Consider the following 27,893-nt stretch of genomic DNA (forward strand, 5'->3'; position numbering starts at 1 on the left):
GGGTATTGTACATGTTCTATTTCCAAAAAGTCAGCTACCATTGCTGTTAATTTTAGGGTCCCTGGGCTGGAGCCCAGAGTAGAGGGTGGGCTTGGGCTTTCCCCCTCCCCTCCCTGATTAATCACTGAGGCTGGGAGACAAAAGAAACTGTGCAAGGGAGGATTGCTTATCCGCACCTCCATTGTTGGCTTATGATGAAAATGGATCAGTAAACTGTGACCCTTGCCTCTAGAGAGAGAAGGGCTATGTGGAGGGTCACAGGGAGCCTCTGAGGCTAGCAGGACCCATGGAGTCAAGGACAGAACTTTGTCACAATGTGCAAATGTATTTTCCAAGCCATGCCCTTCTATGGTTAGTGTAGCTTTCTCCTGTGCACCATACAGAATCATTTTTGTCCTTTAAACTCACTTTCATCAGTCCACCTTCCATTGCTACCCATTTGCCCATAAATTTAAAATATATTGTAAATTCAAAATCATGGTATATAAAAATACGAACATCTCAAAACAATAAAATAAATAAAACCAAGAAACATGTTTAACCTATATAATCTAGACATGCTCAACTTCAGTTCACATCCTTTCCTCCTGAACTTTTCTGTATATTGTTTTAATTCAGGGTCAGATCCTGCAAGTTCTTCCTCACGTGAAGACAGAGTACTCTTGTAAGGTTTTGCATGTTCAGACATTTACATAGCTGAAGGGCAGGTATAATATCTTCATGTTTGAAAAACGCAATATACGTATATGATGCAATAGAAGAAAGTAGTCATTTAAAATTCAGATCCATTTATCTTTCCCTTGTTCTTGTTTACTTTGTTAGTTATTAGCTAGTTGTTCATTAATTTAGCTTTCTCTCTTACAGCCCATTTTCTCTTACTTAACCTATATGGCATGTAAAATGACCCTGTCCATCTTTAGTAAGCTGTACTGAGGAAATTAAAACAAGTATATTCCTTTTCAGTGCCTCAGCTATCACTTCACCATATACATTGTTCTGATTCTCCTCATTCGTATCTTGTCCTTGGATTAGGTCCACCAAACGTTCCACAAAACATCCCAGCTGGACTTCACCTCCACTACCCTAATGGCTTTCCTCTCCTTGCCTGCTTCCCAGCACTCTAATAGTTTCTTCACAAATCCCTGGCCTTCAGATGTGCTCCCAGCTGACCAACCTGCCCCTTCTGGACATGCAAATGGGGTTACAGATTCAACCATAGTCATGAGCTGTACCAGAAATTTGAAGGGTCTCATCTCATATCATGAAAATAGCAACAGAATAAAATTATCAAGACCACTTGGCAGCTCCATGAAAATGAGACAGAGTAAAGCAATTGTCAGTATAACTGTTCCCACAGGCTAATACTCATTTTTCACATGCATAATTGATTCCAGATTTGTTGTCCCATATGTTAAACGTTTTCTTTTCATTTGTTCCCCTGCAGTTGGTTTACATTTACTCATATCAACAGCAAGAATATGGGTTTGAAATTTAAAATGCTACAAGAGTTATGTCTGAACCATCAAACCATATTTGATTTTTCTTCAGAATACCTAGAGCAGATTATCCAACTGTTTAACTGTGTGCCTGAAACTAACATTTAACTTTTTTTTATTATGATTATTTCATATCCATCCCTGATAACAGCTGAAGGTAAGTTTCAAATTCTATTTGTTTTACCCAGTACTTCTGTCTCTTAGTGCTGCTTGAGTATTAGTTGCTGAGTCATCTATTTGACAAATTACACACGTTACAAAAAATAAAATTATTTGAGCAGTATTCTGAGTGAATAATTCATAAATGGGTAAGAATTTTGTTTTTTTTCAAGCAGAATATTCATAAATTGTTTTCATTGTTCACTCAGCTCCAGCTGTCTTTAGAAATTGTAATGAACCTATCACGATAGACTCTAGGTGCCTAATAGAAGCAAATAATAAGAATTGTTAGTTGCTTTCCATGGGCAGGATCATTCACCACCAGATAATTATATGGAGGTGATTCTTGGTGCACAGATTTCTCTCCTCTCACATGGAGGACCAGGGTTGTCAGTTGCCCATTCAGCACCAAGCCATCTCATCCCCATAAAGGCTGCTCCATTAGTCTAGGATCCACATGGGAGAAATGGAGGAGACTGACAAAGCAGAGGAGTGGGTAGAATCAGATAGGATGTACACCATTCCCCCTCCAGCCATAGAGTTTACTAGGACAAGATGAGATAATATGTCTTTTCTGTGGACAGTCCCACAGCCCCCATGAGAATCCCCCAACACAGCCATACTGCCAGAGAACAGGTGTAGAAGCACTGGGCCTCCATGCAGATGGTCTTGGCCTCTTAGAGATCCCTGGGAATCTGGCAGGTTTTGGGGCAGGACCTGTGATGGATGGAAAACACATGCCCTACAGCCAAATTTAGGAGGAATGGCAAAAGAGGATCCTCAGAGACACCCTGCCCCCAACAAGTTTTACTGTGGGAGGAGATAGTCTGGCCTTAGAAATGGATTGTTGACTTGGCTTCTTCCAGGGGTTAAAGAAAAGAGCAGAATTTGACCCATGTACTGTGTCTGCATATATGCTACATAGAATCATAGAAATGTAAGGCTGGAAGGGGCCTTGAAAGGTCATCTAGTCCATCCCCCTATGCTGAGGGAGGACCATATGTACCTAGACCATCCTTGACAGGTGTTAGTCCAACTTATTCTTAAAAAACTCCAATGATGGGGATTCTACAGCCTCCTTTGGTAACCTGTTCTAGTGCTTAATTCTCCTTTACTTCACATGTTTTTCCTAACCCCTTTCCCCCCTCCCCTGCACTTCTGAGGATAGGCCAGATTCATGGTAAGATTTTTTGTTTAAATGTCCCATGTAAGTTTCAACTTTGCTAGATTAGTGTTGTTATCAATATTCATATCTACATTTGCTTAACCCCTATTCCTTAACTCTTAAGAGCTCCAGTATTGTTGGAAAGCTCCCTTTGGATCTCATTAGTGCTGCTCCGCCTGTTGGCCTGAGCGGATTTCTCAAAAGCTACACAAGACATTTCCTTTCTCCAAGAGTTGGGTTTGCTGTCTCTAGAATGCTCTCAGCTTGGGAAACAAGGGATGATGCAGTATGTGTTTTCTAAACATCTAGAAATCTATAGATGAATGCAGAATATACTTTATTTTTATCTTTCATGTATCTGTTCTAATGCTGTTTTGTTTTATTCACAGCAAGGGCTGTCCCAGGCACTCAATCATGTAAGTCATAATCATGAGTTTCTGAATGAACTAGATTTGTCAAAGGAATCATTTCAGGCAACAAAAATGATCAGGCAGAGGGAAGTAAGTTTGTCTGTGTTTTCACCTATATTTTAACAAACTCTAGGAAAAGAGTAGCAAATTCAACATAATAGGTTAAAATGCAACTAAAGATTGAACAGTCATATGTATAAACATCCTTATGATTTAGGGCTCAAGTCTTACAGCTGTGAAGCATCACAGATCAGGCTTCCACACCTTGCCAAATTATTCATCGGGAATCTCTGAGCCACATGTTGGAATCACTGGAAGAGAGTTCCTTTGGTGCCTCAAGTGGAGAGCATCAAATGATGAAGACAATGTAAATAAGTTTGTCTCTAGCCCAATGACACTTTGCCTGATTCAAGAGCAGCAGCAACTGTCACACTGCAGCTATAGCAAACTGTGTGTGTGTAGATAGTCTCCAATGTACTTGAGAAAACCCTGACAATCCTCTCCATTTGTTCTGTTTTTAATCCTCTGCCTTCCTCTTCCAGCCTTAAGTACTGTCATAGTCTGTCCTCTTCCAGACAAGAAATATCAGAGGAAATAGCTTCACAACCTGTTTGTGATACCCAGTCATTCACAGAGAATAAACACAATTACTTCTAGTACCTGCTGAACCAGTAAATTGGAAATTGGGATTGACACTCAAACCTGGGTTTTGCACATGGCAATGCAGAGCAGTACCATCAAACCATAACCATTATGTATTAGAACTAGAATAGAAATTAAGCTTGAACAGGTAATTTAAATTGTTAACATCCTACCTGTGTTGTAGATACAATGTGCAAATATCCCCTTTTGATTTTAGTTCTAACAATCTTTGTTCTTTGTTTCTATGCAGATCCAACACATTCTTATCTGTACTCTAGGCCTCCAATCCCCTCCTTATATACTAGTGGTGAGTTTGTTTTAAATAAAATAGGGAAAAGGTCTTCTCTGAAAAAAAGAGGAGAACCTTAAAAAGACCAAGTTGCAAAATTCTTCAGAATCTTTTGTATAATTAATTTTCATAAAAACAAAATAAATAAGCAATTTTTGTTCCATAAGCTCACATTTTAATTTGATCTAAAGTTTCCCTTATTCTTTTATAACATTCAGCCTTCACTGGTTTAATCTTTATCATGGTCTTTCTTTCTGCTCCTAAACCTCTTGACAATAACCCTTACTTTTCTCTTCTTTGTCTGAATGGTAATCACTCAGCCTCCTACTTTCACCAGCATTTTTTCACGTCCGTCCTTGTTACTATTCCCAACAGAGCTTACTCGAGGCTAAGGGCTTACTTCTTGGTTTGCCACTTGGTGTAGCACTAGTATGTTAAATTTTAATAGTTGGGTTATAGATTTTTTTTCTTCACCTGTAGAGCTTAGAAGTTTTATATTCAGAACATCTTTCAATAGGGTCAATTCTATAGGTAAATTTAAAAAAAAATTCCCAAGTTGCTCTCTTCCTAGCAGCAATCCAGAGTACTGTGGTATATTATATTGATTTTACATAGCTTTAACTCTTCCACAATTCCATGTCACATTGGAAAGATGGACAAAACCAGGATTGTTTGGATTTTGCTAAACATTGTGGGTTAGCTTTTAGTTTTGCAAAAAAATGGGTGTTATAGTCAGCTTCTCTTTATCTAGCCCTCTAAAACTCTCATCCCAGAAATTTATCTTTTTGGCATTTGCCTATTCGTGGAAACATTTTTAGGAATCAAATGATTTCTTAACTAGACACATTAAGCTCAGACTGTGTTCTTTGGTCTAATTCTAAGCACTTTTTTCATTAGGATATCATATTTTTCTAACAAAGTTGCCTCCTATGTAGATGGCCTTGTTACTGGACACTTTTATCACAACACACACACTTATCACAACAAAACTATTTTGCTAAAACTCTTATGAGGATTTGTTATCTTTAGGTCCAGAAATCTCATTGGGTTCCAATTTCTCCTACTTCCACCCAGTAAATTATGTTGATACACCTCTACCCTGATATAACGCGATCCAATATAACACAAATTCTGATATAAAGCGGTAAAGCAGCACTCGGGGGGGCGGGAGGGGGCGGGGCTGTGCACGCCGGTGGATCAAAGCAAGTTCGATATAGCGCCATTTCACCTATAACGCAGTAAGGTTTTTTGGCTCCCGAGGACCGCATTATATCGGGGTGGAGGTGTATTAGCTAGACCCATTGCTAAATGTGGCTACTCTTTCATTCTAATCCCACTGTTTCACTCTAATTTAAAAGTTGCTGTTCTAAAGAGGCAGTATAAATCAACTAAGAGGAGACATAATAATGTTTAATTAACTAGTTTTTGTTTGTGCACAACTTTTGAACATCTGCAGCATTATATAAATGCTAGTGATTATTATTTACAGTTGATGGAGATCCACACTTCATTATATCAGTGCCACAAAAAGAAGATGCCATTTGTTTCAATATCAATGAAGAGACGGGTGCAGTGTTAAATTTAATAAATGACCCAGTTACAGGTGAGTTTTTCATTCTTTAAATACAAAAAATCAGGATATTTACTTCATTTAGAGGGCTCTTCTCTTCCTTGACACAATGTGAGCTTGTAACTTGCAGTGACATTAATGGGAGTTACACAGCTACAGCAAGGGAATACTCCTTCACTGAGGGCTGTTCTACACTAGGGGAGGGGATCGATCTAAGATACGCAATTTCAGCTACGTGAATAACGTATCTGAAGTCGAAGTATCTTAGATCAAATTACCTACCGTCCTCACGGCACGGGACCGACGTCCGCGGCTCCCCCTGTCGACTCCGCTACCGCCGCTCGCTCCAGTGGAGTTCCGGAGTCAAGAGGAGCGTGTTCGGGGATCGATATATCGCATCTAGATGAGACGCGATATATCGATCCCCGAGAAATTGATTGCTACTCGCCAATACGGCGAGTAGTGAAGACGTAGCCTTAGTGTAAAAGGTAAAGTGCATTGTACCATTAGTGTGACTATATTTTCACTTTTAGTAGGAAAAGGAACTTTTGGCCATCCCCTCAGAGGAATTGTACAGGTATAATATGGCCCAGTGAATGGAAGTAGTGTGAATTCCAAATAAGTCGTGTTTGCTATAACTTGCCTGGAATAGGCTTAAAATGAGTGATAGAAAATAATGGCTCAGACTTTTCCTTCTCAACACTGAAGCGCCAACCAATACAAGTAGAATCTTATTCCATACGCCCTGGTGGACGGCCGCTTATTCTGAGTGAATTCCCATTCAACAGAAGACTCCAGGCCAGATTCTCCATTGCATTATAGCTCTTACATGCTGCGTTGGACCACAATAAAAAAAGTCACAATTCTGATGTGATTCTGAACTGATTTATTTTCTCAGATTTAGTTTTTCCATGTCATTCCTTGACATATGCTGACCAGAATCTTTCTTTTTTTAATTTTAGGCATCAGAGTCAATGGGCAGCTTATTGGAGATAAGAGAGTGAGCAGTGATGCAAAGATCCAAAACACATATTTTGGAAAGCTTGGGATTGAAAATAAGAAGCTGGAATTAAAACTAGAAGTAACTCCTGAGAAAATAACCCTCCAGAAGGGCAGAAAGAAGACAGTTTTCACCTGGCTTGATACAGTCACCCTGCGACAAGAAGGGTATCACAAATACCAGAATCATTCAAGAATTTTCAAATTTGTGAAAAAGCTATTGTTCACTAAAGAATAAACTGAGTGAAATTTTTCATCTGAAACTTTTTTGGTGGAAATCCAGATTCAACAACAGCACAGGTTTTGTGAAAGCCAGTTTTGCTGAATTGTTTCAGCCAACATTTTTTTTTTTAATTCAGGGGTAAAAAATTAAAAACTTCATTTTGACATTTTTCCAAATGAAATGTTTCAAATTTTCAGTTCTAAACAACTTTTTGTTTCACAATTTCTTTTAATTTTATTAAAAAATCAGTCACAAACATTTTATAATGGTCAAAATTGAAATGTTTCATTTAGAAAATGTCAAAATGAAACATTTCATTTGACCAGTAATAATATTTTTTTATTTTTTGATTTGCCAAAAATTTTGAAAAATTTCACTTTCAGACCGATCCAAAACTTGTATTTTATTTTATTTTATTTTTTGGAATCATCAAAGAACCAAAAACCCTGTTATTTGCACAGCTCTACTAAAATTGAGGATACATTTTATGAACATGCAAAGGATAAGCTGAAAACTCTAATACTGGTTCAAATCCTGCTAGATTCTCCTCTCAGCTTCACTGTGTAAATCCAGAGTAACTATCATTAAATTTCTCTAGATTTACAGTAATAAAGGAGAGCAGAATTTTCCCCTTACGTAAAATAGGATTTAGCGTTGTACCCAATATTACATTGACTAACAATCTTCAAGAGATAAATAACAAGATGTGGCCTATTCTATATATAAATTGTCAGAGTTTTAAGTTTCTCAAAAATTTTGCTCAAAGACAAAACAGATATATTGTAACAAACACATATTTTCAGAAATGGAAATCATGCCATTTATACGTAGAGGAATCAATGTCTCTTCTGTTGTGTGTGTATATATAAAAAAATAAAACTAGTTAGGGCCTGATTCTCCACCTACTTTCTCAGTGTGGAGTTATTTATACCAGGCACCGTATCAGAATGACATTATTTTATATCCAGTTTGTACAGATATAAATGACTATCCAAGATACAAAATAATTGAGGATCAGCTACTGTTTGTTTTTAAATTAGCTTCAATATTCACAGCCCTACTTCTTCAAATTTTCATTAGGTACTCTGAGTAAAATTCTTGTCTCAGAACAAAGGGATGATCAACTTCAGTGTTCTGCTCTCCTCAGATGTTATATAAGGCACTGGTGAGACCTCATCTAGAATACTGTGTGCAGTTCTGGTCTCCCATGTTTAAGAAGGATGAATTCAAACTGGAACAGGTTCAGAGATGGGCTACTAGGATGATCTGAGGAATGGAAAACCTGCCTTGTGAAAGGAGACTCAAAGAGCTTGGCTTCTTTAGCTTAGCCAAAAGAAGGCTATGGGGGGATATGCTTGCTCTTTATACATATATCAGAGGGATTAATATTAGGGAGGGAGAGGAATTATTTAAGATTAGTACCAATGTAGACACAAGAACAAATGGGTATAAACTGGACACTAGGAAGTTTAGACTTGAAATTAGACAAAGGTTTCTAACCATTAGAGGAGTGAAGTTCTGGAACAGCCTTCCAAGGGGAGTAGTGGGGGCAAAAGACATATCTGGCTTTAAGACTAAGCTTAATAAGTTTATGGAAGGGATGGTATGATGGGATAGCTTAATTTTGGCAATTGATCTTTGATTATCAGCAAATAAGTATGCCCAGTGGTCTGTGATGGGATGTTGGATGGGATCTGAGTTACTGCAGGGAATTCTTTCCTGAGGGCTGGCTGGTGAGTCATGCCCACATGCTCACGGTTTAGCTGATCGCCATATTTGGGGTTGGGAAGGAATTTTCCTCCGGGGCAGATTGGCAGAGGCCCTGGAGGTTTTTCGCCTTCCTCTGCAGCGTGGGGCATGGGTCACTTGCTGGTGGATTCTCTGCAGCTTGAGATCTTCAAACCACAATCTGAACACTTCAATAACTTGGACATAGGTTAGGGGTTTGTTATAGAAGTGGATGGGTAGGGTTCTGTGGCCTGCTTTGTGCAGGAGGTCAGACTAGATGATCATATTGGTCCCTTCTGACCCTAAAGTCTATGAGATGCACAGCTAGAACCTGTTAGAACTGTGCAGTAGAGAGAGCATGATAGCAAAGACACAATCTGTCTTGTGCATTTAATATTTTTATTGTGGTAATGCCCTTGGAGCTTTATTTTTACTAGCATTGACGGAGAAGGTAGGTGAGGTAAGATCTTTTATTGGACCAACTTCTGTTGGTGAGAGAGACACACTTTCGAGCCACACTGTGAGAGCTTGTCTTTCTCACCAACAGAAGTTGATTCAATAAAAGATATTACCTCAGTCACCTTGTCTCTCTGATATCCTGGGACCGACATGACAACAACTACACTGCATATAACATTGATGACACAGTCTGTAGAGTTTACTATCTCAGCTCAGACAGTTAAAGGGGAGGGAGCAGTGAGACACAGCATTCAAGAAAAATAGTGATGAAAGGCATACATTTTATTAATAAACAAATACATAGGCATATTATATCCAATTGTGTCTCAGCCTATCCATTATTAGGTGGCCAGTTCTAGTAGGTGTTTCAATAGAAGTGATTTGCAAAGAGATTTGAAAGTGAGGGATTAGCACTCAAGTCTCTCTCACACACGCACGTGCGCTACATGCTTGTTTGCCAGACAGTTTTCCTTTCTCAAGTCCTTCATCATCTCTAGTAATTCTGTTGTTATTCACAATAATGACATCAAGAAACAACATTTCTTAATTATGGTTTCTTTTTTCCCCAGTCTAACTGTCATAATCAACAGGAAAAAAAATCTAGTGCTTTCAATGGGAGATGGCGCATCATTTGTTATTGTTTTGCACCAAGTGTGGAAGAAGCATCCTCTACACCAGGACTTCCTAGGATTGTATACGCTGGATAGTCACAAGCTGTCTGAACGTACCCATGGCTTATTAGGTATGAATTCACATAAGGCTTTGTGGGGTCAGACTCTTCAAAACTTTAACAACTATTTTTCTTATTTCTTTTCCCAGTGCTTAAACTGACCCACTTGCCCTCACTAGTCTCGCTGATCCACCTTAATGTCTGCCTAATACTCATCTACAGACTTGTTTTCTTTATTGCACAAACTCTCTCAAACTCTTTGAAAAGTGGATGTTTCTTGTTTCAGTTTGATCATCATTTTACACCTAGAGATAGGCACTATTAAAATACCCATTACTCACTGTACAGCCAAAATCTGCCAACTCACTGTGCATGCATCCAAACTAGGAAAAATGGTATATTTTTACCTTGGAAATATTTTGACCTGCTAACACATGTTAAACTCAGAGACTGCCTTGTCTTCACCTGGGTTTTGTCTCCAGTTAGCTAACATGGTAAGAACACACCGTTTTTTTCCCCCATAGTGAAGACAAGGCCCTGATTTAGTGTTCAACAGTCATTCTGGGAATAAGGTAAGTGAGAGGCACACATCATCAATTTGGTCGATTCAGTGTATCTTTTCTAAACATATGCACATCATGCATCATTTGAAAGCTTATTATGGCTACTTTAAGATGAGGTATGATGTGGAACTGTCATGTGGTGTCAATACCATAGAAACAGGAATTAAAAATGATACCATCAACCTGTTAAAATGACAACTTTGAAATACACCTCTACCCCAATATAATATGACCCGATATAACACGGGTTCGCAAATAGCGCGGTAACCCCGGGGCTCCGGCAGCAGGGCTTGAGCGGCGCTTTAAAGGACCCAGGGCTCCAGCTGTTGCAGGGAGCCCTAGGCCCTGTAAATCACCGCTGGAGCTGCGGCAGTGGGGCTTGGCCAGCGATTTAAAGGGCCTGGGCTCCCTGCGGGAGCCAGAGCCCAGGGCTCTTTAAATCACCACTGGAGCCTTGCCACCGCCACCCCGGGGCTGTGGCAGTGGGGCTCGGCTGGTGATTTAAAGGGCTGTGGGGAGTCCAGGCCCTTTAAATCGCCAGCCGAGCCCCGCTGCCGCAGCTCCATGGTAGTGACAGCAGGGCTCGAAGCTCTGGCCGCTGTGGGGATCCCCGGGCCCTTTAAATCACCGTCGGAGCCCTGCCGCCACTACCCTTAGGCTTCAGCAGCAGGGCTCGGGTGGTGATTTAAAGGGCCCGGGGCTCCCCGGGGCTGAAGTCCCGAGCTCTTTAAATCACTGCTGGAACACTGCTGCCGCTATCCCGATATAATGGGGTTTCACCTATAACACGGTAGGGATTTTTGGCTTCCGAGGACCGCGTTATATCGGGGTAGAAGTGTATTTGCATTTGTTTTTGTTACTTAATTACTCTGTTAGCTTAATGTATTATTTCAAAACAAAATTGGATTCCTTTGGGACCTCAAAACATCGTAACAATGTAAAGGGTAAAAAATATTTAGTAATAAATATGTACAGGTATAAGTGAATTGTAATATCACTGGTGACATTTCTAGTCATCATCATTACCTCCTGTGCAGCTGAAGCCCGGCATGCGCTACAAGGCTGAAGCTCCGAACCCTGAGCCCTGGTGCCTCCCACAGGGCTGACATCCCAAAACCTGAGCCCTGGCGCCTCCCATGAGTTTGAAAATGTTTACCAGAGTTCTATTCCAGTGGGCTCAAAATGAATTTAAGCCTTGGCATAGAACAGTGGTAGACTTGCCTTGTCCATGTTGTGCATGGAATGAAATTGCAGAACCATAGTGGTTTTTCTAATCTTGCCTGTAACTTGCTAGTGGCATATCTTGCAGTTTCTATATCTGAGGGAAGTAGGGCTTTATATCTTTGTAGCAGGTTGGAGAGGAGAAGAGCCTTCTTGTTGTACATGTCATTGTCTGTCTCTTTAATAAGCTGACAAAATGCAGCATGATAAGGTGACTGAACTGTTGCAGTGTAACTAGCTGGTTTTACTTTAAGATTTGTTTTACTCAAGCAGGAAGAAAGAAAGATTGAAGTGGTAAACTGTATCCTTAGCAATCAAGTCTTCCATACCTATTCTGTGCAACATGTGATCAGCTTCTCTTTGAAGTTCTGCTTTCCTTAGTTTGGTTGCTCTTTCACATTTCTATTTTATGAAGTTTATTGTCTTTCTTGTGTGTTTTTGTCTCAAGCAAACTATGCAACAAACCCAGTCCTGGAGGATGAGCTTTCTCTGGTGGCTATAGAAATACATGACTATGATGCTCTCTGATCAGATTCAGAGTCTCATTCAGTAGCAGCCAATACAGTTCGTCTCTCCTGGCTTCTGATGCCAGCATCCCAGAATTCTGTTCAGCACTGCTGGCTTTTGACAGTTTTGCATTTTTTTGATTTTCTTGACAAATAACACATTTTTCAAAGTTTGTGGAGAACTTTTTTTCTTTGATGTAAGCTTTAAGGTCCTTTTGTCCTCAATGTCTTCATATACTGTAACTTCCCCATAGAGATAAATTCCCAAAGCAGCATTGTTAGCATTACTACCGCTAATACTCACTATTCTTCATTTTGTACGAGTATAGAGACATGCTAAATTAGATCTATATTAGATCTATATGTTAGATCCAAATTGCCATTTTTGTTTATTGAGCACTTTGATTGAAGTCCAGTACGAAGCTGTGTATTGTCATCTCCAACACTAATACTGACCTGATCATAAGTGTCATTGAATTAAAAAACTGAACTAAAAAGCTACAAAGACAAAAGCTTTATATTAGGAATTCATGTACAGTTATACCTACTCACTCTGCAGCACAAACTGTGGCATGCAATCTATTGATACTGGAAAACAACCTTCAGAGTGAGGCTGATCTGTTCAGCAAATTTCAATTGAAAATATAGAAAACTATTATAATCACTTCTGAGATACTTTGACAATTAATAATGTGAGATATGAAAACATTTCATATTAGTATATTGCAAAATGCTGATAATCTGCCATTTTTGCCACATGCTAAACAGCTTAAAAATATTTGCCCATGCAAAACCATTAAATATCTTGAAATACATTGTTGTGTGATAGTTTTGACCAATAAATACCACAATAAGGTGTTGAAATTAATGTAGACAGTAAAAACTGTAGTAGTAGTCATGTTGCAGTGTTTCTGGAACTGTGAAAAAAATGACACACTCATTTTGGACACCATTGTTTACATCACTTTCAGGCTTACGGCACCACTTTACAGCTCCACATTGTACTTCATCGAACATAAATAAAATAAGCTTTCAAATGGTATTTGATGTGGGTGTGTGTAGGGTGGGTACATTAAACTCCAAAAATATGTCTCTTTTTGGAGAATTGCTGCATACTTAAAGGCACAGCACCACTGAAACGTATTTTCTGCCAGTGTAATACCTTTACTGGGATGCATTATCCGTTGGAAGCACTACTGTGTGTTCAAGAATTATGTAAACTCCTGCCAATTTTCCCTTGCAGGTTTAGGTTGAGGGTAATAAGCTTGTATTCCTAACAGGTCAGTGAGTTTGCTGATGGTGGAAGGATACTGAATTATTACAGATGTACTCTCACCATTTTTTAGCACCTGTATTTGGAATCTGAAAAAAAAGTCATCAATGGTGACGTAAATTACATGTTAGTAAGCCAGCGTGTTAGGTGGTGTAATTTACAGGCCAATGGGGCCCTATAGCAAGAAAATGCTAACAGTAAGAGGTCAGATAAGGTAGGGCAGCGTTTTTCAAAGTTCGGGTCGTGACCGAGTACTGGGTCATGGCACATCAGGCACTTGGCCGCTCTGGTCAGCACCGGCGACCGGTACATTAAAAGTCCCATCAGCAGTGCTGCCCAGCTAAGGCAGGCTAGTGCCTACCTGTTCCAACACCGCATTGCGCCTCGGAAGCGGCCAGCAGCAGGTTCAACACTGCTGCCTCCACCCTAAGCACTGGCTTCACACTCCCATTGGCCGGGAACTGGGGAGAGGGGAGAAGCGGTGCCTGCTGCTGAGAGTCGTGCAAAGCTGCTTGCACGCCTCTGCCTAGAAGCTGGACCTGGTGCTGGCTGCTTCCGGGGCACAGCATGGTCTACGGTGCTAGGACAGGCTGGAAGCCTGCCTCTGCTCCTCAGCTGCGCTGCTGACCAGGAGCTGCTGGAGGTAAGTCCGCATCACAACCCCACACCCCAATCCCCTGTCCCAGCCCTGAGCCCCATGGATCATGGGCATCAACAATTTTCTTCAACTGGGTCCCCAGAAAAACAGTATGAAAACCATTGAGGTAGAGCATTATTTGCTGTTCTTGCTACCATCCCATTGGTATTTTAAGTTACAGCATCCTACAGGCACACTGACATAGCCTGGTTTATATCAGCTCATTGGCATGAATCTCATAGTATCATTTATATCACCCCTGAGTTTGGCCTTGTATTTTATTAAATAAACTACAATTATTTCTATTTGTTATCTAATATTTGTGAAAACACTCCAGTTATTCTGCACCAGCCATATAACAATTTTACACAAACAATGCAACACAATGCAAAAGCAGCGGCAGAAAATTCTGCCAGAAGCGTGCACATGCAATTGGAATTCAGAAATTCTACCAAACAGTTTTCTGAGCTCAATCATTTTCAAGGTTACAATGGCTGCTTTGCCAATACATGTATTTATTGTCGAATAAAAGCAGTAGGTGCTTGGATGGGATGCCCAACCAATGCAACTGAACAGACATGACAGAAAACAAGGTGACCATGAGGAATTTATGAAGGGAGATTAAAAGAGAGAAATTTTACCATGTATGCTTGAGTTAGGACACAATTTATGGAGAAATGGGGCAGAAATAAAATCCCTAATCTAAGAGCCCTAAACTAATTTAGATGAATCAAATAATTTAAATATAATTATTGGCAACTCAGTTTTCAATTGTGAGGATCTACAGCTGTTCAAACAAAATGGTCTTGTACATGAAACATCTTTTTGAAGTTTTGATTTGCATAACTAGACAGCACTCTGTTCAACTCCATCCATTTTTGCATAGTACTCATCATATTTCATGAAGTTGTATGCCCAGATTGGCTTCCTTTAACACAAGTCACAGAAAATTTAGACACAGCTGGAAGGTACTGTAGAAGAGTAAAGGATTATTAATTATTATTAAATAGATATTATACAAAATACAAAACAAATAATACTTAAATTGGCCTGAAAGTTAGTTAGTATTTGCTTATGCGAAATCAGTGTATCCACAAATTGTGTGGATGTATATTTGACATTCTGCTGAAATTTTGGCCCTGTATACCTAGATCCTTAGGAGACCCTGAAAAATCAATGTAGGAGCGTAAATGACGTTTTTAATGCACATCACAGGCATGAAATGTTAACAGTTGATATTGTTTCTCATTTTTAGGGCAATTTTTTCACCACATTGACTTTAATATACTTGAAATCCATCCTGGGTCTGATCCCAAGAAACCAGATGCTACAATCGTGATCAAAAACAATAAACTGACAGTAACTAGGTAAATAATAATAAAGTCCTTTGAAAATATTACCTTATCTACTTGTAGCTTGTGCATTGATATTTACATAGTTATATGTTTTCTATTTCAGGGGCTGGCAGAAAGATTACAGAAAAGATCCCAAGCATGGCATTGATATCCCTTGCTGGTTTATTCATAACAATGGAGCAGGGCTGATTGATGGAGTTCACACAGACTATATTGTTTCCAGTATATTTGGCACAACTGTAAATTAATCCTCAGATGTGTGTTTAGAGACCATTTTTCTGAATGATTTATGCTTTCTAATAATCAGCTGTTAAATTATAGTTAAGCTATCCTGATCTCAGAACTGAGAGGGACCTTGAAAAGCCATTGAGTCCAGTCCCCTGCCTTCACTAGCAGGAACAAGTACTGTCCTTCACAGATTTTTGCCCCAGATCCCTAAATGGCCCCCTTAAGAACTGAACTTACAACCCTAGGTTTAGCAGGCCAATGCTCAAACCACTGAGCTATCCCTCCCCCAGAATTGGTGTTAGTTGGCAATACTGTCATATAACCAATTCTAGTGAATCAGGCTAGTTTGTGTGTGATTAATTCTTAAATGAAAAGTAGCTGTTGTGTTTGCCTAAACAGGCATCACGCAACCAGTATCTACAAAATCATTCTAATTCATCACATAAACCAAATATAGATTTTTTTTTATTAAATTCATTTACAAGCATTATAATTCCTCTCTGTAAATGGAGGAAAAACATTTAATTCAAGTACTTGAGTCTCAAAATAAATAAATAGCTTCAAAACTTGCTGTCTTATTCAGTCATTCCAATTGCCATCCAACAAGGCATAGATTCCAGAGTGTCAGGTAAATGTTGTAATGAATTATCTGCAGCATAACAGAGCATCTGACACTTCTGATCAGATAGATCAGACCTTATTTTCAAGGGAATTCATAAATCCATAACTTTGTAGAACTATTTGTGTACTTGATTGTATTGTGCGGTGTGCTGGTGTACCACCACGTTCCTGGAAGGATCGGCAGCAAGGGTTCATCCTGGGACCTCTGGATTTTAAAGCATGAATCACTATTACCTGAACTGAAAAATTCAGTTCCGATAGCTAGTCTGTATCAGGCTCATCAACCTTTGAATGTGACCCAGCCACCACTAGAGTGGGGAAAAAATAGGCCTACATTTTAATTCACAGCAAAATGCAACAATAAAATAGTTTTGTCATGTGCTGTAAATATTTGGCACATTCTGTTAAAATGAACACTTCCCGAAAGAGTAGGAGTAGGAAGATGAACCCCAGAGCATGAGAATCCATAAGAAATATCTATCCTGTTTTCACGCTAATTTTAGTAAAGAAAAATGGGACGTTCAGAAATAAAGAAGATACATGCTACTATACTGGGCACATAGTTTCTATATTTGCCAATTTTTTGGCTTTGATAAATAAGGTTACAACAGTATATGTAGAGTTCTAGGTATTTCTGATTGATAGCAAAATAAGGAATATTGCAAATGATAAGAAAACCTTGTTTTAATTATCCACCAGTAATATAAAGTTGGCAACACTATAAGGAAGCAGAGTCACCAAAAAAGTAAATTTTGTCCACAACATATCTTTGAGTCTTAAAAAAAATTAACAAAAAATTAAATTTAATCAAACTATGCAGTTATGTCAATGCTGAATCATTTTGTGGAGAAGTGTCTGTTTTGCTGGTGGTTCTGTCAAGAAGGATTTTGAGGTCCCAGCCTCTCCAGTCACGTCTGACCAGAGAGGGAGAGAGAGAAATAAAAAAGCTGAACTTTTTGATACAGCTGTTTTGACACAATTCTATTTTGCAAGAACATTCAAAAGATTTTGGTTTTGTTCCACTGTGGAATGAAAACAAATTGAGAGAGCTCAAAAATTGTCACAAAACAGAATTGTCATTGTTCGCCAGACATCTCTAGTTCTGGATGCTTAGACGCAACAGAGTTGTTATAAGGGTCCTATGGCAGTTCATCACACTTTTCTGTTTCTCAACTCAGTATTTTAATTTTGCAGTTCATCCTCTTTTTGATGCATGTGTAGATGCCATTAAGGTTAATAGAAAATTAAGTGCATGGGTCAGAGGAAAAGTAGACTCTGTGTATACAATTATTTTTAAAGACATGTTAAAAAACTATTTTATTGAAAAGATTATACAGGTTTACAGTTAATGTCCACAAACAGATGTGTAGGCTTATCCCACTCATACTTGCTAACATTAGAGTAGCATGTAAACTTAATTATAGCATATCTACAATTCCAAAAGTTAATATTTAATTTTTACCCCAGAACATTGGCTTGGCAGTGCCACTATAATTAAGGTTGCATCACCATTTCTATTTGAAGGTCAACTTTCTAAGTCCTCCTCTAAGCAACATGCTTAGTTGGAGTCCTTTAAAGTTTGGTGTGCCTCAGGAGGGTGCAGGGTAGGGTTAGTGATCCAAATTTGTGGAGCTATAAAGCACAGGAAGGAACAGCAATTTTCCAAAGAGTTTCTAGGTTTTTTATTTTATTTTATTTTGCAGAGCTAGACATCAAATTGTTGATGTGATGCAGATCAAAACAGTCTTGAGTCCGCCAAGTTTTATCTAAAGTAATGGATGGCAACCACTAAATCTTTGGGGGAGACAAATAGAGAACAGCATGCGTGCACCAATAAAAAAAAAAAAGAAAAGGCCTTTATTTGTTTTAGATGGGATCCTGTGGGAAAGAGTGAATGGGTGTAAAAGGAGGTGAAAAGAGTACATTTAAGTAACGGGGGTTGGCAGTGTACAGGTATTTGTATTAATAGGGTGTATTGGGACATTGCTTAAAGAGAACAGCGTTAAGGTTGCATAGGCAACATTAATGTAGTTTTTTGCCATTGAATTTCCATTTTTTTTAATGGCTAAGAGTCAAATTTTAATCAGATAAGCTATAAAGGCTAATAAAGATAAATGAAAAGCAGCTGAAAAATCACACTAAACCATATACTAGTCTAAAGTAAGTCAAGGGTAAATTTCCCTTCTCTAGTTAGACTGAAGGAGAAAAGGTAACTTTTAGGAACACATAGGGAGGAAGAAGGGGGTCTGCCACACAACCCAAAGTTTTTGCCTCTAACAATTCTAGGTAGTGAAAAAAATAGAAGGAGCAGCACAGATGAACCCCACCCCTCCCTTCTATTTTTCTGCCTGCCACCTTTTGTGTTAAATCTTGCACTCTGTAAATCAGGCATGAAGACTACAGTGAACCAATGCAGTTACACACCACTGTAAAACCAGGACAAGAGCAGAATCAGGCCCCCCCATATCTAAACTATGCTTCCCTGCTGCTATGTGAGGGATGGAGGGGCATGTTTTCTGAGGACTACTGGCAGCCTAACCTGCAGGAAGGAAGAAATTACCACAGCAGCATTTTCTCTCCCCTGCAGGCAGTGCTGCATGGACACTGCACAGCGCTGCCTCTGGTATCTCTTATCTTCCCCACTCCAAACCCACTTTAATGGCAGCAGGAAGACAGCAAGTGAGGGAGAAAGGGAAGAGGGTTGTGTGTGTGTGGAGTGTCAGGGAATGGTGAGTGAAGGGGAGAGGAGAAAAGTGAGGACAAATGCATGCAAGGTGAGAGTGGGGAGGGGTGTTTCCAGGCCACACTGAGTGCAAAAGAGGTGTAGGGGGAAGGGGAGGCAGGTAAGGGAGAGCACATGAGAGGTGAAAGAGTTAGGGAGGAAGCAGGTGAGGGTGAGTGCATGCAAGGGCCTTGGGAGAGGGGGAGAGGTTATGCCTGGTGAAAGAAGCTTGAAGGGGGAGAAACCAGTGAGGGCATGCCAGGCAAAGAGAATGGGTGAGGGTACAGGCAAGTGAGATGAGGGGGTTGGGGACAACTGGGCAATGGCATAGGCATGTGACATGAGGGGGGAATGTGGGCATGTGAGGTCAGGGGAGGGAACAGCTTGGCCAGGGTGGAGAAGTGTGGTGAGGTAAGGGGGGCTGGAGAGTGGAGAACAGGGTGAGGGCATGGGCATGTGAGATGAGGGAGTTGGTGGGAACAGGGCAAAGATGCAGGTGTGCAAGGTGAGGTGGGAACCAGGAGGCAAGGGTGAGTGTAGTGGCAAGGGGGGAACTGGGCATGGGGAAGAGGGCTTGAGGGGGGGGAACTACATGAGTGTGAGAGAGCAGGGATGACTAGTGTGTGGCTATGGGGCGACTAAGTGGTTAGTGCATGTATGTGCATGTGAGGGAGGTGGTGACTGAGGGGTGTGGGTGAGGGAGCTCAGCGATAGGGATCCCAGTGAGAGTGTGCGCATGTGAGGTGAGAGGGGGGTCAGAACTGGGTTGGAAATAAGGTGCAAATTGTTAACAGTGAGAGTTATAAATAGTAAAAATAATGGAAACACTTTTAAAGATTGAAATGGACAGAAATCTGAGTCTGAGGGCACACAAGGACTGTAACAAAAACTGAAGGAAAAAAGATGAAAATCAAGTTATAGAAGAATAAAATGGAGGACAAGAAAAGAAATGGGAAAGAATGAAGTCAGCCATGGAAACAAGAAAGATTATTTTATAATAAATTTGCTTGATTCAGAATTTTGATTCTACATGTTAACGGTTATTAGGCTGAGGAAAAAAACTAACATTTTCTCTCAGGTGTTGTACTGGAAGGGTTAAGAGTGTCCAAATGCACCTACCCACTCAGCCTGAGCAATTATGGGGCACAAGGCAATGTGGGACCCAACCATACCTTCAGTTTCCTGTTTAATCTGTGGGGATGAATCAGCCTTCTAGAGGTAAGTGGCAAAATGCATGCGTCATCAGCTTATTGTGGCTCAGTTGTCAGGTGTGAGCATATCCTCAGCACCTCTCAGCTGTCTCTGACTAACCTGGAGCAGCCTGACAACCCTTTCCCAGGAAAATGTTGTTATTACAGATTCATTCTCTGGTCTATGAGACGTAGGAAAGAACTGTCTCTGCAGGGGACTGCTGAACATGACTATGCCCACCTCACAATGACCTTGAGACAGAGAATTGTCGAGCAGTTTCCCCTCAACTGTTCTTCATTATTATTCCCAAACCTGAAACTGTTAATCATATAGCATTTCTTCTCTTGTTCACTATCGCACTGTTTTATTCTTTACTTTGTTTACCTCCAGTTTCATTTACATACATTTTCAATATATCTTATAACCAAATATACCATAAATCCTTTAAAATTACATAAAAAGCAAATTCCAAGTTCCCAATTATTAAGTATAATTACAATATTTCAGAGGTAAAATTATTTTTGACATATATATATATATTAGCAAGCAAAGCTGAAAGAAAATGATAAGATTATTATATATAAGTGAAATTAAGTCAGAAGTGTCTGAAACATCATCATTTTACTGTTTTCTTTTCCCCAAGTGTTTTTCTTTAGGGAGTTATATGTAATGACCAGCAGGAAATAGTACCAGTGGCTGACTCTTGCCTGTAATCTTTCTTGTTTCTTCTGAAACAAAAAGCAAAACAACTCATGAAGAAAACATTCAAACTTTAGGCCACCGTACTCCAATCCAGTCTGGGTGGGTTGAACCTTATGCCTGCAGAGACTGCTTTTGCAGTCAGTGGGGCTGTGTACAGGTACATCCATACCAACCTGATGATAGTACTGAGATCTTATTTTAGATAGCATCTTTCATACAAATGGAATCTCAAAATGCTTGAAAGTTTGTATAAAATAAGCAGACCAATTCTGAACTGGATTCCTGAAGCAAGTAGAATGCCAGTAATGAAATGAGGATGGGAGGAGAAATGGAGGGTTTTTTAAATGCATTTATTTGCTAACAAAACTAACAAAAAATGCACCTATTTAATGCTCTGAGCCATATGCCCATTCATTATACATCTAGAAACAACCAATATCCAACGAGTTGAAACCCCTCCCAAACTAGGAAACAAATGAGGCTTGTGAGATCAACAAATCCAAGCTGTCACAAACCATTGGATGACTTACTCTAATGATTCAGTTGACATTGATTAAGACAAGTATTACTGCAACCAAACACTTTTTAAATTGTTGAATTTGTTCTAATCTCCAGCATGTTTGCCACTGATACGTAGTTTTAACACACTAAATCCTTGAGGTGTCTCTAACTGAATACAGAATATTAAAACAAATTAAATTGCATAAATAAAGTATTCTCCCACGAAAGCTCATGCTCCAATATGTCTGTTAGTCTATAAGGTGCCACAGGACTCTTTGCTGCCTTTACATATCCAGACTAACACAGCTACCCCTCTGATACATAAATAAAGCATATACTCCTCCCTCTCCCACACACCACTGGTCCATTTTACCTGGCAACTCTATGCTTTTGTCCATGAACACTGAGGACTCTTTCATCCTCTCCCTGACTTGCTCCAGGGTTACTTTCCAAATGTGTATCAAAGTAAAACTGACCTTAGAAACACAAAACCAAAAATATTTCAAAATCACATTTATCAGAAAACTTTTAAAAATAGATATTTTAGTTCATTGAATCAGAACAGCTGGTGTGGCTCCAGGGTAAGTAGTTGTTCAATCTGCCTGAGAAAATACTAGCTTCTCCATGTAATTCAGCTGTAGTAGTCATACAAACCAACAATAAAAGGCATATGATGGAAGTATTCTGAATAGTCTGAAGCAGCTCCCTTGTTTCAGAAGTCATTCTCTTTGATCCTAGATACTTATCTAGGATTCTTACGATCCCAGGACCAAATGCTGCAAACAGATTCACAGATGTGAACCCTTACACTCACACAGTATCCTATTGACTCCTACATATACATTTATTTGTTTCTAGCTTTGGGATATACAACGTCTTTCTGTCTGAAAAAGATTTTTGGTCAATATATTTTAAGGAAAGGTGTTTTTTTTCTCCTTTAGATTTACACCAGGTTGAGATGTTTGGGTATTTTTTGTGGTGGAGAAAGGGAAAACACATGATGTGCTCCATATTTATTTTGTGACTTTTATAATCCTGAGCCTGGGTAGGCAATTAATTCATTATTTTATATCAAAAGTACTTGCTGTACACAGTATATTATCTCACTGTAGATTTAGGAGTTAGGCTTTTGCTGTTCAGAAAGTCTGTCTTTTCTGAAGTTGGCCAAAAAGTGTTATATAAGCCCATCCCTGAATGTACCATTTCTTAAAGGAAATATAGCAGTATTGTATGGTCTGAGGACAAGACTCTGTTCTAGAGAGCTGCAAAGCATCATGGAACCGAGTCTGGATTGCTTCGTTACAGAAGCATGATATTGGGTGATTAAATTAGGTTACTGGACCAAATCCAGGGCTCCTTCCTCAGGCAAACGCCCCTTGACTTCAGCTAACTCAGACTGATTATTCATTGATTTTAATGAGACTTGCCAAAGCACAAACCTAGTAAGATCTGAGTAAGGAGCTCAAGAGTTTGCTCAAGGAAATCAAAGTTAAGGACTCAGAAATATCTAATTGATAGGCAAATTTTAGATGGAATTGACGATTAATCAGAAAATGAGTAAGTACATATAGAAGTATAAATAAATTTTCCACTTGCCTGTGGAAAAGTTTCTTTTTCACCATCTGAATATCTATCAGATAAACATACCTTTTCGAACACCAGACATCTAGGCACAAGGACTTTAATAATCCCACATGGGTCCTACCCAAGCACTGAAAGAAGGCTGGAGCACTATACAAACTATTTAGAGATGGCAGATCACTTGTGATGCCTCTTGGCTCCACCTGTACTTAAACCACCAATTAAAAATATAGTATTAGCCTGTGTAGTAACTGAGGTGAAAAGTGTTGGATTCTTTAATGCTAAGAGCTAAAACATTTTGCATTTGTGCTCAGCAATGGGAGACATTAACACTTGGTAAAGAAGAACAACATACTGATACAGCAGGATTTTGCATTTCAGCATTGCTGGATTATTTGTACACACCATTATGATTATTTGTAGGCTATTTATAGGCTTTTCTGTGATGCTCATCACTCTTGTAACTGAGCACCTCACAGACATTAATATATTTATTCTCTAGGTCACTGTGACATAGAGATGTATTATTATCCCCATTTTACTAGTCAGGAACTAACGCACAAAGCCTAAATATTTTCTATGGGAAATCAATAAAATTATTCCTGGAATAAAATACAGATCAACATCAGTAAGAAGAGCAGAATTTAGTCCAAAGGAATTTAATGACTTGCCCAAATTGGCTGAATTGGGAACAGAAACTCAGATCTCCTGAGTTCCATGTCAATAATTTAAGTGCAATACCATCCTTCCGTTCCTAGGCCATACTACATTACTTGGATGATACATACCAAGAAGTCCACTGGCTTTGTCAGAAAAATGGTCAGTGTCCATGAAATATAATCCAAGGAAATGATTTGAAGACTTTACAAAAGCAATTTTTATTGTGATGTTGTCAGATGCTGTCATTGTAAGACTTCTTTCCTTTTCAACTGCAATCTTCAGCCTAGGGAAAAAAGCAATCCTGTTTTTTCTCAGAAAAATATTAAGATACTGATGTAATGCTTGAGTATTTGGTGGTGATATTATTATTTGCATTACTGTTGTGCCTAGGAGGCCTAGTCATGGACCAGGACCTGATTTATTGTATATATGCTGCTGACCTTTGTAATCAGGGTTTTTTATGCACTAAACTTGAACTGAGGTCATAATTTCTATTCAGCAAAATGTACAGTAATTTGCCTCCTCCCACACATGCCCTAAAATACACATCAGCTAATACAGCTTACAGAAAAAATGTTAAATTAGCAAGATTTTTTGCTAGTGAAAGTGCCTTTTTGTTCGTGGCAAAAAAATGCTTGGAGAAGCGGGAAAAATGTGCTTTTTCATTATTTTAATAATGGGAAAAAGTACAATATACAAAATTATTGTATTTAGCACTAATGATGGATGAAAATTTAGAGATTCAGATACTTGTCAAAACGTTCTTGGGTATTTTACAAGAATAGTTTCCCATATGATATTCAGGACCTGACTTTCTCGCTGTAGTTTATTACTTCTGATTCTTACCCTACATGGATTTGGAAAACATAGATGTCCATAATTATTATTCTCTTTTTAAAAAGCCACATGAACTCAAGAAGCTTCTATCAGATCTTAACAGAGATGAGCCTGAACCAAACAGTCATAATCTGAAGACATCCAAAATGGAGCGAATTTGAATCCAGATTTTTACTTATAGCTGGCCCCTTGCTATAGTGATCCAAATGAAATCCTTAAATCCCAATACCTCTAAGGATTATAAAAATTCATATCTTGGTCTAAATGTCGAGAAACCTAGCACTTCATTAAAGGGTCCATCCTGTGTGTGTGACATAAATCCAGCACACTTGCAGGCCTTGTCTGGACAGACTACATGGAAATTTTGAGCAACTCACTTTGCAACTTTTTCTCTTGTCCACAACTGGTCTTCGAGATGTATATTAGTTAACCAAAGGAACCAAGAGAATTGGATGTCTAGAGTCTCCTTTTGAACAGGGCTGCCCAGAGGATTCAGGGGGCCTGGGGCAAAGCAATTTCGGGGGGCCCTTCCATAAAAAAAAGTTGCAATACTATAGAATACTATATTCTCATGGGGGCCCCTCTGGGGCCCGGGGCAAATTGCCCCACTAGTCCCCCCCTTTGGGCAGCCCTGCTTTTGAATTCATATCTTTTGTGTGTTGGTAAAGTATGCTAACTAAATCAGTTAGCCAATCCAATAATAAAATTTAAAACACAGTTCTCAAACAGCAGAAATGTATTAAAATTACAGATACTTATATAAAACTATCTGCGCCATTCACTCATACTGTCAAAGGCCTAAACATAAATTTTTAGGAATAAGATATGTTAAATTTTAGAAATGAGAAAGTCTCAGCTTTTTAAAAAACAACTTATTTATGAAAGTGCAATATACTTTTATAATTGTACTTTTATATGTGCTCTCTGATTGGGTCTTGTGAAGCATACAGTACATTTGGTATCAACCAATAAGACTGTAATAATATAATAAACACAGAATGAGAGCAACTGGTTGACTTTGGGGCACCAAAATCCATTAGATGAAAAAATAAAATTGACAGCAATCTTTCAGCAAATTAGGAATAAATGTTTTTCAAATAAAATGTTGTTGGATCAAAGTCTCTTTCTGGGAAGATAAATATTTTAACTCCTAGGCAGGCAGAAACTATTTATTACCCTATGAAAATGTTTCATTCAACCCAATCTCTCCCTTTCACACCTGCAACGTGTAGGTACAAATAATTACAGGCCTCAGTTAGGTTAGTTAATTGTCTAACTACTAGATATCTGGACACAGTCAGGTAGACATCGAAGATACATAACTTGGGTCTGAGGTTATTTGAATCCAGAAAATCATGAGTGTACAAATGAAGACAGAGTTAAGTGGCAGTCAGACTCACTCTCTCTTAAATAAAGGAAAATGCATAAAGACATTTCTTACCCCTGGATTGTAGAGGAAGCGGACTTTGTCCATGAGAGTTTGGTGGTATGACCACTATAGCTCAGCACAGCGCCTTCCTTTGATACACGGACTTGCACTTGAGGATCCAGGTTGGTAATTTCAAACAGCATAAAGTGATTTCTATTTCTCCCAAGCTTACCAGTCACAGAGATTCCTGAAAGTGCCATTAACGTAGACTCAAGGGACACAATATTAATAATAAGTAAAAAACCAAACCAAAACAAAAAAGCTATTGTTACAACTCTTTTGTAAGTGTGTTGTATTTAAGGAGCCAAAATTCAGCTCCTGGGCTGCATCCTGCTCCAATTTCCTATTCACATTTGCAGAATTTACTCTCCAGAAGTCCTCTATGGCCACAGTAATGGAAAAGTCATTTGGGGCCAATGGTAGTGGCAGCATATATGCCCTCTGACCTGCAGGGATATATGTCTTACGCAGATTACTCTTGGCCTTGGCAGCAACAGGCTGCCTGGCCAGTGGTGCCTGGAGGGAGCCACAGCCCATGGGAGCATAAGCCCACATTAATTTGACTGATGGATTGTTAATGTGTGTGCACGTCTGCACTAGTACATTAGAGCCTGAATCTGTTAAGATATACTGGTGTATAGTAAAGATTAGGGACATGCACAAGTCCCAGAATTTGTATTCATAATCAGAAGCCTCAGTGGGTTGCCCAGGAGGAAGAGCTTCCAAAGACACTAATCAAACCTACCCTTTTAGTGAAAATGTTTTGTTGATAAGTTCCTAACCAGCAATAGTTACCTGTTTATATTATATGTAAGATTTGGCAATCTCACCTTTGTCAGGATCTGATATTAAGTTTATGTAAGCTTGCGGTTGACCATCAATATTTAAACATATGACATCATTTTGTCTGGGCAGTTGAAAGAGGAAATGTGGATATTCATTGGCTAAAAACACAGACAGAGAGAGAGAGAGCTCTTAATGTTAATAAAAAAAATCCTAATAGTGCTGATATTGCAAGTGTTAGTAGTATTGAGTCAATCGGTTCTACAAAGAATGCCCTTCTAGAATGTAGGCATTCTAGTTAGGAGTGAGAACAAAAAGGGTTATGTAAACGAGTAGTTTTCTATAGTCCTGAGGGGCCGGTGTTGTAGAGGGGTAGAATATTTATTTTGTATTTTTAATTTACTACATATGTGCATAATTAAACTTAAGGGAAAGTCCAAAGAATTCCAAACACATTATTGTAAAAATCAACATGCATCTAAATGTATAAGGTGGCTACATAGAGTTGCCAACTGTCTAATTGTACAAACCCAAACACCTTGCCCCACCCCTGGCCCACTCCTTCCCCAAGGCCATGCCCTGCCCCTTCTCTGAAGCCCTGCCCTCGCTCACTCCATCCCCCTCCCTCTATCACTCACTCTCTCCCATCCTCACTCAATTTCACCCAGCTAGGGCAGGAGCGAGGGGATGGGGGCTCTGGGCTAGGGGATGGGGCCAAGGGGTTTGGAGTGTGGAAGGGGGCTCTGGGATGAGCCTGGGGCATGGGGTTCAGGTCCAGACTCTGTTAGGGAGTTTGGGTGTGGAAGGGAGCTCAGGCAGAGGGTTGGAGTGCGGGAGGGGGTATGGGCTCTGGGAGGGAGCTTGAGTGCGGGAGGAGGCTCAGGGCTGGGGCAGGGGGTTGGGGTGCAGGCTCTGGGAGGGAGTTTGGTTGTGGGAGAGGGCTCTGGGCTGAGCCTGGGGCAGGGCATTGGGGTGAAGGAGGGGGTGTGGGCTCTGGGAGGCAATTTTGGTGTGGGAGGGGGCTCGGCTGGGGAAGCAAGTTGGGCTGTGGGAGGGGGTGTGGCCGAGGAGTTCAGAGTATGGGAGAGGGCTCTAGGTGAACCTGGGGCAGGGGGTTGGGGTGCAGGAGGGGCAGGGATGCCCAGACAGGGGAGCAAGTGGGGCAATTTGCCCCAGGCCCCAGGCCCCACAAGGTCCCCCACGAGATTTTTTTGGTGCCCCTGGAGCAAGGTCCTTCACTCACTCCAGGGGCCCCTGAAAATGCTCGTGGATC

The 27,893-nt window shown here is 39.8% G+C and overlaps 2 protein-coding genes across 4 annotated transcripts in view; one reads left to right on the top strand and one right to left on the bottom strand.

Annotated features, from left to right (window-relative positions):
- Positions 1-15,804, top strand: part of LOC115654307 (inter-alpha-trypsin inhibitor heavy chain H3-like) — a 40,898-nt gene extending 25,094 nt beyond the window's left edge. For 2 of the 3 annotated variants that reach the window (XM_030568369.1, XM_030568371.1), the window contains exons 15-23: positions 1,648-1,653; positions 2,824-2,835; positions 3,210-3,236; positions 4,123-4,179; positions 5,651-5,764; positions 6,694-6,898; positions 9,710-9,882; positions 15,266-15,377; positions 15,469-15,804. In XM_030568369.1, the coding sequence (XP_030424229.1) occupies positions 1,648-1,653; positions 2,824-2,835; positions 3,210-3,236; positions 4,123-4,179; positions 5,651-5,764; positions 6,694-6,898; positions 9,710-9,882; positions 15,266-15,377; positions 15,469-15,613 (851 nt within the window). In that variant the 3' untranslated portion in view covers positions 15,614-15,804. The remainder of the gene's footprint in view (positions 1-1,647; positions 1,654-2,823; positions 2,836-3,209; positions 3,237-4,122; positions 4,180-5,650; positions 5,765-6,693; positions 6,899-9,709; positions 9,883-15,265; positions 15,378-15,468) is intronic. The other variant, XM_030568370.1, reaches the window with a different exon arrangement.
- A 4,975-nt stretch (positions 15,805-20,779) lies between these two features.
- Positions 20,780-27,893, bottom strand: part of ITIH4 (inter-alpha-trypsin inhibitor heavy chain 4) — a 46,320-nt gene continuing 39,206 nt past the window's right edge. Inside the window, exons 19-23 of the mRNA XM_030570470.1 lie at positions 26,668-26,781; positions 25,850-26,024; positions 23,700-23,854; positions 21,704-21,806; positions 20,780-20,855 (exon numbers count right to left, since the gene is read on the bottom strand). Of these exons, the coding sequence (XP_030426330.1) occupies positions 20,780-20,855; positions 21,704-21,806; positions 23,700-23,854; positions 25,850-26,024; positions 26,668-26,781 (623 nt within the window). The remainder of the gene's footprint in view (positions 20,856-21,703; positions 21,807-23,699; positions 23,855-25,849; positions 26,025-26,667; positions 26,782-27,893) is intronic.

This window comes from Gopherus evgoodei, chromosome 7 (genome assembly GCF_007399415.2).
Source record: "Gopherus evgoodei ecotype Sinaloan lineage chromosome 7, rGopEvg1_v1.p, whole genome shotgun sequence".
Taxonomy (NCBI): Eukaryota; Metazoa; Chordata; order Testudines; family Testudinidae; genus Gopherus; species Gopherus evgoodei.